The sequence below is a fragment of the Falco naumanni genome, chromosome Z (assembly GCF_017639655.2).
Source record: "Falco naumanni isolate bFalNau1 chromosome Z, bFalNau1.pat, whole genome shotgun sequence".
Lineage (NCBI taxonomy): Eukaryota > Metazoa > Chordata > Aves > Falconiformes > Falconidae > Falco > Falco naumanni.
The window spans coordinates 28,312,380-28,329,537 of record NC_054080.1 but is presented as its reverse complement, the minus strand read 5'-3'; the positions used below and the strand labels follow the sequence as shown (position 1 = coordinate 28,329,537).

Below are 17,158 nucleotides of genomic sequence, written 5' to 3'. Positions count from 1 at the left end.
CAGAAAAATGCTTTACGTTATGTTTAGTATTGGTAGTGCTAATCTGCAGGTATCAGTCCTGTGTGAGGATATTGCCCTATCTGCCATCATTGGGAATTGAAGTTGGACCAGAGTAAAACTGCCTGGCCTTGTAAATATTATCAGAACATTTCCGTCCCAGATACGTAAGCAAGATGTAAGATGAGCTGCTGTTAACTGAACCTGGTTATGGGCCTTCCGTAAAGATAACCACGCATTAAATCCTTACTCATTTCAGAGGGGTTTTGTTCACAAGTTTTGTGATTTTTTTTCTTCTTCTTGTGGAGCATGGTTAATCAATGTATAGGAAAGCTGGTGTTGGTAGGAACCCTTAAATAGGATAGGCTAAAATGGTTATAGACTATTGCAACTTTAAAACAATATATTTGGAAAACATACCTGTGGTTAAGCTGTTGTTCCATGCCTCATGGCACAGAGAAGCATCACACAAAAATGTGCTCAGCCAGTCAGCCTTCCCTTTTTATCTTTGGGTACCTCATGAGCATACAAAATAGCCTTGGGGACCCTTTCATGAGTTGTGCTGAGGAGAAAGAAGTGTATGTGTTCTCATTTTTCAGTAAAAAGGAATAAAAAATGAGTATTTGAAAGGAGTTTATCATGACTGTTGTATGGGGAAGGGATAAGAAATTATCAAACTTGTAAGTTGATGTTTATCATTAGCTGCAAATACACAATATATTGTATATTGAGTATAATATTTCTTACCAAATCATAAACGTGATGAATCAGTCAAGCCTGAACACCCAGAATTTATTTTCTCTTGTTTCATTGCTTCAACAGCACAGTATAGAAACAAACTAAATAAATACAATATGTGCTGTTAGGCCATGGACAAATGTTTCCAATGCATTAATAATATAAGAAGTAGAAGCTGGATCCCCATGCAGCTAAATACAGCTGGGTGAATGGTCTGTGCTGTTTTATCTGGCAGCTTCAGTCTGCTTTAGAACACAACAGCAGTTATGCAAGCCCTGTAATAAAGTAGCAGCTTTTCAGTGGATGTAGCATTCCTTCTGTGCATGATGTAAAAACACAAGAGAAAAAAATTCCTCTTAAATAAGTCAGGCTTGTCTCCTCAGTTTCAGAACTGTCTTTGCTATATGCAGCATGTGCTGTTCAGAATGAAAAAAACTGGAACTATTCAGCTGGCTAAGGAATGAATCAGTTGACAGTTTACATTTTGTGATGTAAAATGTATACTATTCATGCAATTTATAAAAGACATAATAAAGAATATAAACTGTATTCTTGTTACTGCATTCTTAACAAGCTAGGCAGGTTAATTCAGGCTGAGCACGGTACCACAGTTGTGGTGGATATTGATCGAGAATAGAACTCCAGGGTTATGCCTTCAGGGGTTATGAGATCAGGTGGTCTGTCTAAATTTAATATGTAGCCCACCAGAAGGATGTTACATTTAGAAATAAATTCTTTGTATTAGTGTAAAGTGGCCAGCTGAGAAGTAGAAAAATAGCTGTGGAATCACACCGGGGTTTGAAATTAGAAATAATGACATGCAGCATATTTTGGTTGTCCTTTGATATCAAACTGCAGAACTTATTACAAAACCATGCTGAAAAGCAATATGACATATAACAGTAAGATATTAATTTATTTTGGCTGGTTGATTTTGGTCTTGCTGCTTTTAAGCTAGCAATAGTCAGCATTGTTTGTGTCTTCATTTATCAGTTGAAACAAAGGAACATTGGCTGCCTGGGAAATTGGTCTCAAACACTGGGAAGGGAAGAGTGACTGATTCTGTAGCATGCCAGTCTTATTCCTAGAAAAGGAAATTTGACAGGGAGAAGATGCATGGAAGATCAGTGCCGTAAACTCATTTCAAAGTTCACTAGGCTTTCTTTGCATAAAATACCATATAATCTCTTATTTACGCTAAAAGCACTCTGTTCCCAGAAGAACCAGGTAGTTGCTAGCAGGGAATACTTCAAAGTCTGGACAGCGCTGTTACTAAGAACCAAAATCATAAGGAAAGCCAGTCATGTTTTAAGGTTTCTTTCTAGTTAGTGAGTTCTCCAGAGATACAACCTTGTTTTCTGTGGATTTTTTTGTACGATACCTATTCTGTTGTATGTTCAGCTGTGCTGATCAGTAACAACGTTAGTAACATCAGCTCAGTCTGTCCAGTGTGGGTTCTTCAGTTATGGTCATCCATACCTAGAGGAAGTCCTCTAGGAGTATTAGACTCCTTTTTAAATAAAACTGTTTAAAGCCAAGAGAACTTGTCACAGAAGATTGCTGCCAGTAATGGTAAAGAATAAAACCACACCTGCTGAACCATGGCTAAACAAGAAGATACACATCAGCGGGCCATTCTCTGTCGGTACTGTTTACCGTGTCTCCCTATAGCACCACAGCACAGTTTTAGAAGGGGTCAGTATTAGAGTTTTAGTAACTATCACCTTGTGCTTAACTATTTGTAGTGAAAACTATTTACTGATTATATGACAAATCAAATAAATAGTCACAGGTAGTTACCATACACAGCAGTAGTATCTAAATATTTTTTAATTATAGCCTATGCAGAAACTTAAACACATCCTGTCACACAGATTTTTCTGGCTATATATGAAGCCAGTACTGCTTTTCCACATTGAAAATTCTAGACGTATAAATGTTTGATGTTATGAAGAGGTCATGCTGCTAGGGCTGTGCAATATGAAGTTTTAATAGCTTTATTCATAGCCTTCTCTGTGTCTACAGAGTACATTCTTGTTTACAAAGTAGCATCAATCATAGCTGTGTTTCTCTTAGGATTAACAAATGGATTTAAAAATACAAGGTGGGAGTGGGGGAGTATGTCTTATGTTCACGCTTTTTTCATCCACAGTCAAATACCATTTTCTAAATTTGTTCAAAAAATTTTACACTAATTACGTTCACTAAATGCTGAACGTATATTTCAACAGGTTTGAGTAATGGCCAACTTCTCTTTACGGGTACAGACAACTATATTTTATTCTTTGTTAAGCATATGATAATTTTATGCCTAGTAATTGTCTTCTGGAATGTTCTTAATGTCTGAAATAATGACATTTTAAAATGTTCTTTATTAATATATTACATGTACCCTGAAAATTGACTGTAGAGTTGTGGGGATAGGAGAAATACACATCATACCCTATAGTCTCCTGCAAGCACACTCTGAAAAGGATAAGAACCATAAGACCTGAACCTTACAATAGTAAGCTCTAGCAAAACATTGAATTGTGTTTGAAAAAATCAAAAATGAAAGACACTCAAACACACACACACACACACTGCCTTAGACAGTACAAAGTATAACTTTTTACAGGCAGTTATGCCCTGGTGATTAGGTGTATTTTTACTTGGGCTTCATTGTTTGATTTTCCATTTCTGATTTGCCATGGCAAAGAAAACAAACAAACAAACAAAAAGAAGAGTATTTTACTTGCTTGCTTGCTTTAGGATTATATTAATTGTTGCTGTGTTCATTTGGTGTTCTTTTAGTTTGGAAGTCTTAACCTCAGTAGGAGATACAGACATCCAACACTGTAAATCCTGCAGTCATATAGTAATGTAATAAGGCTTATTTAAAGAAAAAGAAAAGCTGATAACCCCACGCTGGCGTTAAACTACAAAACTCAGCTAAAAGTTGCATGTGTGTTATTCATCAGGTGAGCATTCTAATGGTTGCTTTCTACTCCATTATTTTTGTGTAGCTCTTTTGATAGCAAATTTGTTTATCAGCAAAGAGGACTTGGACCAATTGAACAGAACACAATTCTTGTCCTGAATCCAAGTAATGCAAAACTGCTTCATTCCATGGGCAAAAGTCTGTAAGTTATTTTTGCTTTTATTATTTGAACTAACATTTCTGTATATTTTCCTCAAAAAAAACCCAAACCCATTTTCACGTGTTCTATATTACATTGTGTGATTGTAGCTTCTGAGTTTATTTAAATTAATACATAAAGAATAAATACAAAATCAACAACTATTAAAGGTAGTTTGCCATCTTTATTGTCTCTGCTTTCTAGCAATTAGTACAATTTAATCTACCAGCTAGATTAACAGAAATGCCGAGCTCATGAGTGTTGTGTATTGTCCTTAAAGATACCAAATATTAGCCTGAGTGAGATACCAGAGATCAACTGAGTTTCTGAGCTGAGACACTCCTGTTAAGAAAATTCTGTCCTGTAAAGCTACTTTTTTCATTAAATACAGCAGGTAGTTAGCATCTACAGCATTTGTTGATCTGTAGATAGAAAGTGAAACTTCACATCTCCATCATTCCTCCTAAAAGAAATTTTTAACTTGATTCTTCTACATTTATGCTTGCAGATTTTATTTACCACATGGTCTGAGTATAGATAAAAATGGTAACTACTGGGTCACTGATGTAGCTCTCCATCAGGTATGTTTTTGAAGTTTTAAGACCAGGACCTTAATATTTTGCTAAAAAATGTTTTTATTTTCCTAGAGATTTGACATAAATCATTTATCTAGGCCTATTAAGATAAACATTAAGAATAGAGTAAGTAAACATAGATAAACATTAAGAACAGAAATTGACCCCTGTTGGCCATCATGGAATGTAGTTGTGTTTAACAATTTGCTACGTGGACATAGTATTCAGAAATAAAAGTATCTGTTTTAAAACAATTATTCTTTTGAAAAGAACAGTTTTTTCTGTTACATCTTTGCTTCTCAATTCTCCTATATACTTAAGTCCAGAATGTGAAACCAATTCATTTGCTGTAATCACAGGAAATTCATATTTTAGGCAGACATTTCCTAGAATCAACATTATAAAAAACCCAATAATAGATGTCATAGTCAATATATTAAGATTATGTTTGGTACATAAATTTGTTTTATACACCATATAAGTCTATTTTAATAATAGGTATTTTTCGGTAGGTAGTCATCCCTTTTATATTTTACCTTCCATAACTGAAACGTCTTCTCTTTTCCCATTGACTGACAAAAAAGGTTTTCAAACTGGGAGCAGATGACAAAGAACCATTACTGATCTTAGGAGTAGCTTTGCAACCAGGCAGTGACAGAAATCATTTCTGTCAACCAACTGATGTGGCCGTGGATCCGATCACTGGCAGCATTTATGTTTCTGATGGCTACTGTAACAGTCGAATCGTTCAGTTCTCTCCAAATGGATTGTACGTGATGCAGTGGGGAGAAGGTACAGGTCAGAGCTCTTGGTACTTTACCCATACTGCTGTTATCATGAACCATGAGATTGCTGATGTTACTATTACTTTTATTTATAAATTTCTATTACTGAGATACCTTCCAGGCCCTAGCTGAAGTTCAACTTTGTCACTGGATTCCAATTTTCTCTCTTCTGTTCATACAGCTACTTGTAGTAGTTATCTGTTCACTAAAAATAAAAAATGGGAATTTTTTAGCATGCTTTCAGTACAAGTGTTGGTGTGTCCTGTCATCCAGAAAATGTTCTGACTTTCAGAAAAACCTTGGGTTTTTTTCTTAAACATTTGATCAAATTGTGTAAACCTTTACCATTTTCGCAAGATTTATGCCATGATCCCATCTATTTTAAGTTTTATGAATAATTAGATTTCTGCCTGACTCAGATTTATGTATCAGGCATTAAACTATGCCAAATATTATAGGGAAATACCAAATTCATAAGTTCAGGATTTACAAAGTCAATGCAGAAGACTACCACAGTTTACCTACCTAAACGAGTAAAACTGCTAGGAGAAGCAAGCAAGCTGACTTTATTCTTTTCCCAATGTTACATTGTGTTATGTGACATATTGCTGTTTCTAACTAAAACTGATAGTTTCAGTGTGTACTTTAACACAAACCTGGATATTTTGTATTGCAGAGACTTCTTCAGGCAGAGCCAGACCTGGACAGTTTCATATCCCTCACAGCTTAGCCCTGATCCCTGACTTCAATCAGCTGTGTGTTGCAGACAGGGAAAATGGTCGAATTCAGTGCTTCAGGTTAGAGACTGGGGAGTTCCTAAGAGAGATCAAGCACAAATCATTTGGAAGAGAGTTGTTTGCAGTTTCATACGTTCCAGGTAATCTTTTTTCCTGTTCTTCAGATTTCAAGTAGTTGTTTTGTGCCAGTATGTCACAGTAAACAGTGTTATTTCAAGAATGCTATTGTGTTATCTTAAGCTAGATATTTATTCTCTTGCAAAGTAGAGCTGATGTAATGGAAAATTTTAGAACTATTCTGTTTCCCTCATTGTGGGATGAGAGAAGCTTGCATGTAGTCTCTTTTCTGAGAAATGACTGATTAGACTCCCTAAACATGATGTCAACAAGTGGATAATTTGTTTACTTCCTAGTGACTGCAGTGTCAATAATTAGTTAATAGCATTTTAAAGTACTCATTTCAAGCTCCATTGAAGAGAGCAAAATAAAGAGGTTCCAAACTATCAAGAAAAAAAATAGAAGTTTTGGGTTTTATAAAACAAAAAATCTGAAAGCAAACATTTTGAAAAAGTTGTGGTTTTTAATATCACAGTCTGGTTAACAATTACTGTATTGAGTTCTGGGGTTAGATTTTTAGTGCTAATACTAAAGGTAATGTAAATGTCAAGAACTGGACAAGAAGTTTTGGCATGTCAGGCTCCTGACTCAGTATTTGATATCAGATTTAATACCAAGGTTCTCTCTCTTGCATCTGACAAGAACATAAGAAATGCTGTACTGGATGAGTTACTTGACACCGATAGCTCTGTCTCTGACAGCGGCAGCAAGAGGCACTCTAAGGACACTGTGTAAGCCTGGCTGCATTTTCTGGTCTGTTCCTCTCCTACTCCATGTGCATCCACATGCACTTTATTTAAGGGTGTTAGGAGGTAGCTTCTGACTTCTTTGTAGTATCTTTCTATAGACCTGTTGACCATAAGTTTTCCTAATCCCATTTTGAACTGGCTTGTACTGTCTGTCTCCTCAACCTCCTGCAGGTACAGGGTCCAGAAATACATTACCGGCTTTATTTTTTTAATTTAAAAAAGTGACATACTTTCATCGAGTGTTTCTTGGTCCTAGTATTTTGGGAATTGGTGAATAATAGTTCCACATTCCCCATATCTGCTCCTTCTTAGCCTTCTCCTCCCCAAGGAGAACCCCAGCCCCCTTAGTCTCTCCCCATAAGCCATTATATTGCTTCAGCCCCTTGATTGTTGTAGTTCTTGCCTTTCTTCTCTAGCATCTTTAACTGTATTAGGACCCTCTTGAGATGCAGAGTAAAAAAGCACTCAGTACTCAAGATGTGGGTATGCTAGTGGCAGAACTATCCTCTCCATTCCTAATCCTTTTCCTGATGATGCCCAACATTCTGTTGAACTTTTGGCTGTCACTGTACATGGAGCCAAAGATTTCAGAGACCTTCCAGTAATGGCTTGGAGATGTCTCTCCTGAGTTGTAGCTGCCGCTTCCAAGCTAAACATCACTTTGGCATGATCTAGATTATTTTTTTGCAGAAACATCGATCTATATTTGTCTTTGCTGAAGCAGTTCTGCCATCTGTCTGAAACTCATTCTTATAAAAAGTCTTTCTGGACTTTCTCAGTATCATCAAGCTTTTGACTACTCTGTAGAACTCAGTGCCTTCCTCAGACAGGGAGATTTCACTGTTGGCTCCAGTTTTCAGGTCACTGATGAAGACTGTTGGATGAAATTGTTTCTGGCTGTGATCTCTGCAGGGTTCAGGAGTTCATTGCACTACTCAGACTTCTCTATCCTGAAAAATTATAAGCTCTGCCCTTAAGTGCTGCTTTTTGCTTCCTGTTCATTAATGGATCTTTCATTCAGCCCTATGACAACTCACATTCTTTAATAAACTGTGATGCGCAACCTTGTCAAATATTTTCTGAAAATCCAGGCATGTCTACAGAATCTCCTTTACCTGTGTGCTTTTTCTCCTTGTTCAGGAGGAGAGGGCACAATTTCACCTTAAAGAAGCCATACGAACTTGTTTCCAACAGGCCACGCTTCCCATGTATTTCTCTTCATTATGGATTCTACCATCTCACTGGGGATGGAAGCCAGAATCGTTGACCTGTAGTTCCCCAGGACTCTTTTGAGCCCTTCTTGTAGGTGGGCATTACTTTGACAGCCTGCAAGTCTTCTGGAGGAGTGGCTGTTTACAATGCTAGGTTACTCAGCTTGGCGTGAGGTCTGTAATTTCACATTTGAATTCCTTCTGAACTTGGGTGAATGTCTTCCAAACCTGGTGAATTATTAACCTCCAACTTGTCTACCACCTTTAGAGTACCTCCTTCCAGCTGAGCTGGCTCCTCTGACCTCTTTGCTATGAAAAAAATTGAGTGTCAGAATATCTGCAACATAGCCAACAGAAAAAACTGACAAAAACTGAAGATCTCCGAGTCCCCCTTTCGCACCTTTTCCTCTTGTGGTCCCACTGATTCCCTAGCTGACTTTCTGCTGTTGATGCATTTAAAGAACTTTTCATTATTAGATCAAGGCATCCTTAGCAAAGCATTCTTCAGCGTATTTTTCTTAGTGCTTTTTGTTTTCACATTTAACCAATCTGTAAAATACTGCCTTGCTTGTTCTCATTTGGACAAAGTGTGCATCTCTTAAATGCCAAACATTCACCTGTTTTATGTTACTTAACTATCCTATCCTGTTGTGATTTAGGTTCCTATTGAGTTACATTTCTCTCCATCTGTTTCTTTCAGACAGCCTTTTTCATCTAAACCTTTACAGTTCATCTTCACTGCAGTTTGCTATGTGTAGGTTCTTAAAGCATATTTAATGTTGTTGCAGGTGGTCTCCTCTTTGCAGTTAATGGAATGCCTTATCCTGGAGAGACAGAACCAGTGCAAGGATTTGTGATGAACTTCTCCACTGGAGAAATAATTTCTACTTTTATTCCGCTTAGAAAGGTAGAGTATTGCACAGAGTGCCTGGTGCATATAATTAGATATATATGAGAATGTTGGTAACATCCTACTTCTCCAATTTTTGTCAGACTGTTACAGGAAATAAGATGTTTTATAGTGTAAGGTATTCAAAAGGAATTATTTACAATATTAACTTAATAAAGACACTACAGTTTTGGGTCCCAGTTTCTACATGTGGAACACATTTGAAAATTATACTAGCTTCAAGATGATTCCTAGCAATAATACCTTCAGTCAGAATAAGCTTACTTTATTGCCGACAGACAGTTCTTAGAAGCTAATGTAAAAGAGTGAATGACTTGAAATATTCATATATCTGTATGTTATAAATTTGTCAAAAAATGGAGTATATCCCTAAGCAGAAATAATACTCAACTATATAGTTGCATCCCTTCCTTACAGAAGAGTAGTGTGGAAGTTAAGGCTAAACGTTGTTCATACTGTATTGTACATAAAAATTATGTTTATTTAAAAAAAAGTTTCCATAGATTGTCTTAGACTAAAGAATGAATGTTAAGATTCCTGTTCCTGGGTAACACATATACTCTGTTATTTGCAGTCCAGTTTAAAATTATATTAAGGGTTACTTTTTTCTGAGTATAGCAAATAGCTGTGTTGCATATAAACTCACAAAAAATAAATATGTGGGCCTCAAACCAAGATTCATGATAATTTTAATTTATATTTCACTGGATAAAATTGAATGCAAGAATAGGAATTTAAGTGTTATAAACTGTTTAGCATGAATACGTCGAACAGTCTCCATGTTACCCCTGGAGAAGGCAAACATCCAATAGAAATGGAATTTCTCTCCCTTCACTCATGTTAGGCATTCACACCAGCACCTGCTGCATTTTCCACTCTAAGGACTGAATATGACCAATCTCAAGTTCAAGGTTAAGGAGGCCTCGTGGATGTGCCGAGACTTTAGAGTAACCTGTACCTGCTTATCTTCACAGAGCTTTGAGATGCCACATGATGTTGTCGCTTCTGAAGATAAAACAGTATACGTTGGAGATGTTCTTGCAAGAGCAGTGTGGAAGTTTGTGTCCACAGAAAGTATGTTATTTCTGTTCTCAACGTCACAAGTTCACATTTTGTATCCTCGATCAGTACCACTTATCTGGTAGCACTGGCCAGCAACCTGGTAGCTTAATGACAATGATTTAAATACGCTACAAGCTCTGCCTGCAGAAGTTGTGTGCTGCTGCTCAGTTTTCATTAAAAGGCCATTCTTTAGCATGGCTACATGCTTTGTCAAACAAAAGTCCTGAAAGCATGAGTTCGTTTGTCACAGGAGGAATCAAAATGCATTTGCCTCATGGTAGATCTATCCCTTGTCATGTCAGTACCTGCTTAAACTAAAGTATGACTCTTTAGCATCTTAGTTAATTCTAATGTATCATTTGCTGAGAAATCAACTGCTTCTTTTGAGGTTATCATATAGGAAACCTCCAGGGGCTGAAGTAAAAAGACAAGTCAATTTAAAATTTATATTAATTTCATTGGGAATATTTATCATTAGAAAATGAATCTAGTATAATTTGAAGTCCCATTTTCATGAAGTGGAAACACTTCCTCATTTTAATCTAGTAACCCCCAAGGCAGGCATCTTGGCTTCAGGGAGAGGGACCTGATTATTCAGACATCAATTTAGAAGAATTCAGAAAGAGATTAAATATTTTACGTGAATAAAAATATAATCCACTGTTACATTATGTTGGATAAAAAATGTATGAGACAGATGAAGCCTCAGGCTTCAGCGTGTTAGTCATCCCAGTTAGAGTCTGCTGTTATAAATTAACTTCTGACTAAACTAGTTATTCCGTATTTGTCTGTTTATAATTCATGAATTTTCCTTTGGGGCATCTGGTATTAGGTGCTCTAACAGGAGACTGGACTAGATAAATTTTACTTCTCACTGGATATGGATTTTTCTGCATATAGTAACATGAACAAGAACACTCCTAGGCTTTTATTCAAAGAAATATGAGGGGGGGAAATGGAATTATTGATCACTTACAGATTAGATAAGGAAAGCCCTTGCATATAATTTTCTCTTTAGCTTTTGCTGCAGTATAAAACTGCAGTACCTAAGGAGCCCTGATTTAGCCAGCCTTTAATCCGTTGTGATTTTGATTATAATTAACAGGGGGTTTTTTTGTGGGACTCCCTGAGCCTTTACACATGCCCATAAAATCTCTGTGGCATGAGTTAATTATTGCAAACACCCTTCATGAATCAAGTTTTCTTTTTGCCATGGCCTTGTAAGCTTGTAATGGTTTGTATTGACTCTCCTTGTTGAAGTTCAGGTGCTGACAGGATTGTTTACTGTAGGATTGTACTGTACACTTGAGAAAGCTAACAGGAAAATGTCACCAAATGTCTTTCTGAAATGTCAGTTGTCCTGAAGGGTCATTTTGTTTTACAGAAATGGAACATCGGTCAGTTAAAAAGGCTGGTATTGAGGTACAGGAAATAAAAGGTTAGTCTGATTTGTAATGGAAATGAAGGAACCAGTATTTTCACATGGACTAGGACTGCTTCTGCAAAGTTGGAAGGAAAAATGCTAACTAATTTGATTGTTTTGTTTTTCACCATCATTTCATAGAGATAAAATGAGCCGGCATAGGAAGCACTAGAAAGCAGCTTATAACCCTGTTACTTAGTAGACACTATTTTACAGCCAATATAAACATTTCATTAGCACTGATGACAACTGCTTCACAGACACTAAGATAAAAACGTAACTAGTGGATTAATTCCGTACCACTATCTGGTATGGTCCAGATTGGTATCTCTGTGAGATGCAGAAATAGCTCTGAAATACAACTGTGATTGTTACTCCCCAGCACCCTTCCCCCTGCTCCACAACCCTCAACCACCAAAAAAGAGGTGTTTCAAACGGCAATTGGTTTGTCTTTCTGTATAGTCTTTCAGTACATAGCCTTGCCAGTCACACCGTATGGCAACAATTACTTTTTTTCTATTTAGATTTATTTCCCTAATTCTACAGCTTTTTTTTTTTCAATTTATTGCATGAAAACGAAAAAAAAAAAAAACCAGAAAATGAAAACATGTAGAAACTTAATATAAGCAGATAAAAGTACGTAGAGAGATTAAAGGGGTAAAGTAGCAATTTGGGAAGATTAAAAGTAATTTTAACCATTTGTATTCAGTTAAGTAGGTTGAAAAGGAAAAGTTCATTTCCTTTACCGAAAAACAGTACCACGTTACCAAGAGGCCTTTATAAAATGTTCAGATGTTCTTAACTGTTTTTCTTTGGTTGAATTCAGAGCTTGTGTGGTTTGCTTTAGGCATGGATATGCAGACAAAGGAAAATACCAAAAGATCCCAACTGCCAGTTCCAGGCATACAGAATAAAGTAGAATAAAGGAGACTGACATTATAAAACAATGAAATCCTTATTGCTGAAACTGTTACCCTTTTATTTTATCTTTTATTCCGAAGCACTCAAAAGGGAGGAGGTGACATTACAGCAGCCACAGTGCAACAAATCTAGGGATATATTAATGCATTTTGATTTTCTTTAGGAAGATAGAATGCTAGCTCACACTTCTAATGTTAGAGAAAAATGCAATAGTATCAGCAGGGTAAGAAACAGTTTTTAAGTAACAATCTGTAAACTGCTTAGGGTAAGTAGGCAGAAATTAACATCTTTCAACTCCACTTGAAGAAAACAGATAACCAATGGACTTTGTGTCATCTTCTGCTTAATAAACAGACAGGAGTGGTCTGTACTTCCTCAGCCTCCTGGTAACGAGCTGTTACTATCACTTACACTGCTGTGAAGCCAGGGAAAACATGTGGAGAACTATAGCTTTGCCCAGAGGTGGGCAAGATGGTGGAGGAAAATTGCTCTTGGCTATAACTACTACTTGAAAGACAGCATGTTATCATTGTATCATTTTTATCATTGTATTAGTGATAACAATGATATCATTGTTATCATCATATTAGTGCTAAGTGTAAACTGCAGCATTTGCTGTTCTTTCAGAACAGAACATCATATTAAGTTTGACACAGAATCAAAACAGAGTTGATCCAGAGTATTTCTGATGCAGTTACTTCTTAAGACATGTAGTTAAGTCAGACTATATATATATATGGTTTTACTCATTAAAAGTTAGCACAAAGCATGTGATCCTTTTTCCACACAGAGAACAGCATGGAGAATTTTACTGAAATTGTTTTTCTCCATGTAGGTGGAGAGGTAACAAATTAGTCAGGAATGATTGGATGCAGTTTTCAAAAGCTCTCCAGATTTACAGAGCCAGAGTTCCTTCCCAGGATGTAGCAGTTCTGAAAATTTAACCCTTTGTCACAAGTTTATTAAAAGGAACTTTAAATGCTTTCCTTTTTGTTTATGATAATACAGCACATGCTGGATTTCTATATTCTTCTGGAAGTGTTATTATCAAAAGTATATATTTGTTTGATACCACATCACACACCTGTTTGCAAAAATAGATCTTTTGAGGATTTTCCTATATTTTAAATTACAGATACTTTTCAAGACAAAACTGCCTGACACCTCTTCTTTCTCCATTCTAGGAAAGGGAGGGCATCTTTGTTAGTCAGTGATACCGTTCAGACTCACTCTGCCTTACATTTGGGGTAGCATCAGCAAGAGCTAAAAATGTCTCTCCATAAATGCTTGTCTTTTGTTTCCTCGCTACTCAACGCTTCACATATTCTAACTTGTTCTTTAATGCCATGTTCTGTGTTGCTTGATGCATATGGATTGCATACTGAAATTGTCTTCTTTTTAAAGAGTCAGAAGCAATTGTAGAAGCCAGATTGAAAAGCAAACCGGAATCGACAGACCCTGTAAAGAAGCAGGAAAAACAACATTCGGTGCAACAGGCCAGCACTGGAGTGTCCTTTGTTCTTATTACAACTCTTCTAATTATCCCTGTTGTTGTCCTGCTGGCAATTTTAGTATTTATTCGGTGGAGGAAGACGACTGTCTATGGAGGTAACTGAGAGTAACTCTAAGAGAACAGGCTTTTATTATTCCAGTTCAAAATGTCACTGAACAGTGAGGGATGAGAATATGAAGGGAGAGGTTTACCATCCCTTTAGCTTTCTGAACAGTTACTGTGACACTGCATGAAAACTGCAAATCAGCATGCACACAGCAACTGCATCCCCCAATGTTTTTGATACTGCATCTCAAAGCCACCGCCTTTGAAAAGTGAACATGTATCTAAAACTTTAATTGGTGTCAAGCTGAAAATTTGTATCTCAGAAACAACTACAATACATTCATGTTAGTTTTTAGAATACACAGGTTTTCATACTCTGGGCATAGTTCGATTTTCAGCTTGGGATCTTTAGATTGTTGTGAACAATAGACTCTATGGGTATTACGAAGGTATAAGCAAAATGCAAATAACATTTACAAGAGATTATATGTTACTTTTCACTACTACCTTGTGCATTTTGTGACTCAGATATGTTTCCATAATGCACCTCCATCCATTGCTGTGAGAGCTTTAATTGGTGCTTAACAATGCTATGTATATTTTTCTTAATTCCTATTATATAATAACATTACTTTCGAGAAACTGGTAGCATGCAGTAGGAGTTTGTTATTTTGTATTGCATAAATATTTTTTATCAAAATATTCTCATGAAAAGAAGAAAATTTACATGGAACAGATAAATAACACAGTTCTGCCACTGACTAGGACATACTAGGACAGAGTAGGTAACTCAGTGATCTAATATTGCTGTGCGACTTAATTGGATGTATTTTATTTGAAGATTTCAGTGTGCAGCTTCCCGACTCTTTGTGTTCAAACGTGTTTAGCACATCACATGTGCTAATACCGTAGACTACTGCAGTACTGCTTTTAATGGATATGCTCCACAATAGTATCCGTGCGTTCCATTTGGATTCAAGCAGCGCTTGAATTTACTGTGTCAAAGAGCAAAGTAAACTTCTCGCATGGATTTATGGAAACTGACTAGTATATAGGAAAAGACAGTTTAGTCGTGGCATTTAATTTGTCTTAGGACAAAGGACAGAAAGAGATGCCAGGGAGGGAGGATATAGTTTGTGAGGGCTGGGGGGAAAGTTCATCCGAAAGCCAGTCTTCTCTGAAGGGAATCTATACCATTTCAAATGTCAAGCTATATTTTGCAGTGTGCTAGAATGAAATTCTGCACATTATAAGTTACGAAGTTCTTGTCCTTCCTGTAAACTCTTCACAGTAACATCAGTGAACAGTTGAGGGAATGAAAATCTCAGAAATAACTTACATTCAAATCTCCTTAATGGCTGAATTGTCATGAACTGAACATCTATGGTATGATAATTTTATTAGGAAGTATAATTTCACTTTAATCAAGAAGCTGAAAAGTACCAGTTTTGTTTCTTAGAGCTGATGATCAATTTGTTGAATGTACTTTGTATCAGAAAATACAGTTCATTATTTAATTATGGAATGTGATTTTTTTAGCTTATTTCTGAAATTACCTTATTTTTCAGCTGATGGGGAACACAAACTTGATTCAAGTTCAGGGAGAATTTTAGGCAGACTTAGAGGTAAGTCTGAGTCGCTGGAGGTCTTTTAAGAATGCAGTAACTGGAGGCTTTTTTCTGTATTCACTTCTAGTTGAGTAACAGATTTGATGGAACTTTCTCAGAAGAAGGATTGGGGGCAAACCTCAGTTTTTTTGTGGAAATATCTTTTATGATACTTTTCATCCATTATTATCTGCCTGCTGAAAAGGATGTGTCACTACCAGTGGGAAAGCAGTAATAATGTGTTATCTGTGGGTCTGGTGAATGCAGTGAAGCACTTTGAGACAAAGAGCAAATGGGTAGGCACACAGATAGCCTTTCTAAAGGCTTAATGAAACAGTGGGTGCTGAAAAAAGTAGTTTGGGACTTCTGCTTCAAAGATGACTTGCCTTCTTTCCTATAAACTTAGCTTTTGTGGCTTATGTGCTGATGTTTAAGAACAGTTTCTGGAAGGAAACTCAAAATAAGCTCCACTGTACCATTGAATGAGCAGATAGATTTTTATTCCCCCTGTACAGTAAAGCAAACTGTATGACAAGCCTTGCCTTTCCACAGGGAAAGGCGGCGGTGGCCTTAACCTTGGAAACTTCTTTGCAAGTCACAAAGGCTACAGCCGAAAAGGCTTTGACCGACTGAGCACTGAAGGAAGTGATCAAGAAAAAGATGAAGATGATGGCACAGATTCAGAGGAAGAGTGTTCAGCACCTCCACCAGCACCTTCATCATCCTGAAACCAGCCTTTGAGTTCTCCATTATACAATTCAACCCAGAATGTCAGATTCCTTTTCCCTTAAGCACGTTGAAGATTTTGTGTATTTAATAGTAAACTGTACTAGTCTGTGTGGGGCTGTACACTGGTTCCTTTGACTTTTGTTTGTTTTGAGTTCTGTTTTTTAAACGGAGGAGTGTATGGAAGTTCCATTTCAGTGCCATTGTTTTTTATGTGAACACCTTAATAAAGCATACAGTCTTATAATTGCAGCACTGATTTAAAGCAGTAGTAGTTTCTCATCGCAATTTGGGGATCCTGTAAATAAGTCTTACTATCTGCTTCATCAAAGTATTTTTCCCATAGCTATTCAGTTGCCAGTTTCTGTTGTGTGCCTTTCCTCTTCAATGTCCTTAACCTGTTGCAGTACAGAGAAAATACAGTGCCACAAGAAAATGAAGCTGCTAAATCTTCTTCTATTTTTTTAAAATCACTAACATTATATTGCATTGAAGGAAATAAAAAAGTCTCTATTTAATTTTTTTTCTTCTTCCTAACTTGCTGTGTTTCTGGGATGTCTTATTTTTAGATGCTATCACTGTTAGAACACTATTTTCAGAAGCTGAATGTAATTTGTGTAATAAAGTATTCGCAGAGCATTAGCTGTCGGAGTGTACTTTGGAATTTTTGCATACTTTTAAGTTTTTTGTATATAACTTTTGTAAGTGTTACACAGACCACTTAATACAGTAAAAAACTTGATGTCTTCTACCAGCAGAGAGAAAGTACTGTTTTGTATGGAAGATGGAAAAATATTTTGCTATGTCACAAGCTTTTTTTTTTAAAGACTAATAATTTACATACATGTACAAAGTCAAGCTTAAACATTTGAAGAGGAATTTTACTTGTATAATAAAATTGCAGGCTATTTAATAAAACATGG

General features: G+C 36.5%; 1 protein-coding gene across 5 annotated transcripts in view; it reads left to right on the top strand.

Moving 5' to 3' along the window:
- PAM (peptidylglycine alpha-amidating monooxygenase) overlaps nt 1–16,877 on the top strand; it is a 155,101-nt gene extending 138,224 nt beyond the window's left edge. For 2 of the 5 annotated variants that reach the window (XM_040579397.1, XM_040579393.1), the window contains 10 exons: nt 3,741–3,857; nt 4,363–4,435; nt 5,014–5,221; nt 5,891–6,091; nt 8,817–8,935; nt 9,913–10,012; nt 11,385–11,438; nt 13,749–13,952; nt 15,471–15,527; nt 16,062–16,877. In XM_040579397.1, coding sequence (XP_040435331.1) covers nt 3,741–3,857; nt 4,363–4,435; nt 5,014–5,221; nt 5,891–6,091; nt 8,817–8,935; nt 9,913–10,012; nt 11,385–11,438; nt 13,749–13,952; nt 15,471–15,527; nt 16,062–16,237 — 1,309 coding nt within the window. In that variant the 3' untranslated portion in view covers nt 16,238–16,877. Of the gene's footprint in view, nt 1–3,740; nt 3,858–4,362; nt 4,436–5,013; nt 5,228–5,890; nt 6,092–8,816; nt 8,936–9,912; nt 10,013–11,384; nt 11,439–13,748; nt 13,953–15,470; nt 15,528–16,061 lie in introns of all 5 variants that reach the window. The other 3 variants (XM_040579392.1, XM_040579396.1, XM_040579395.1) reach the window with 2 other exon arrangements.
- The last annotated feature ends 281 nt before the right edge of the window (nt 16,878–17,158 follow it).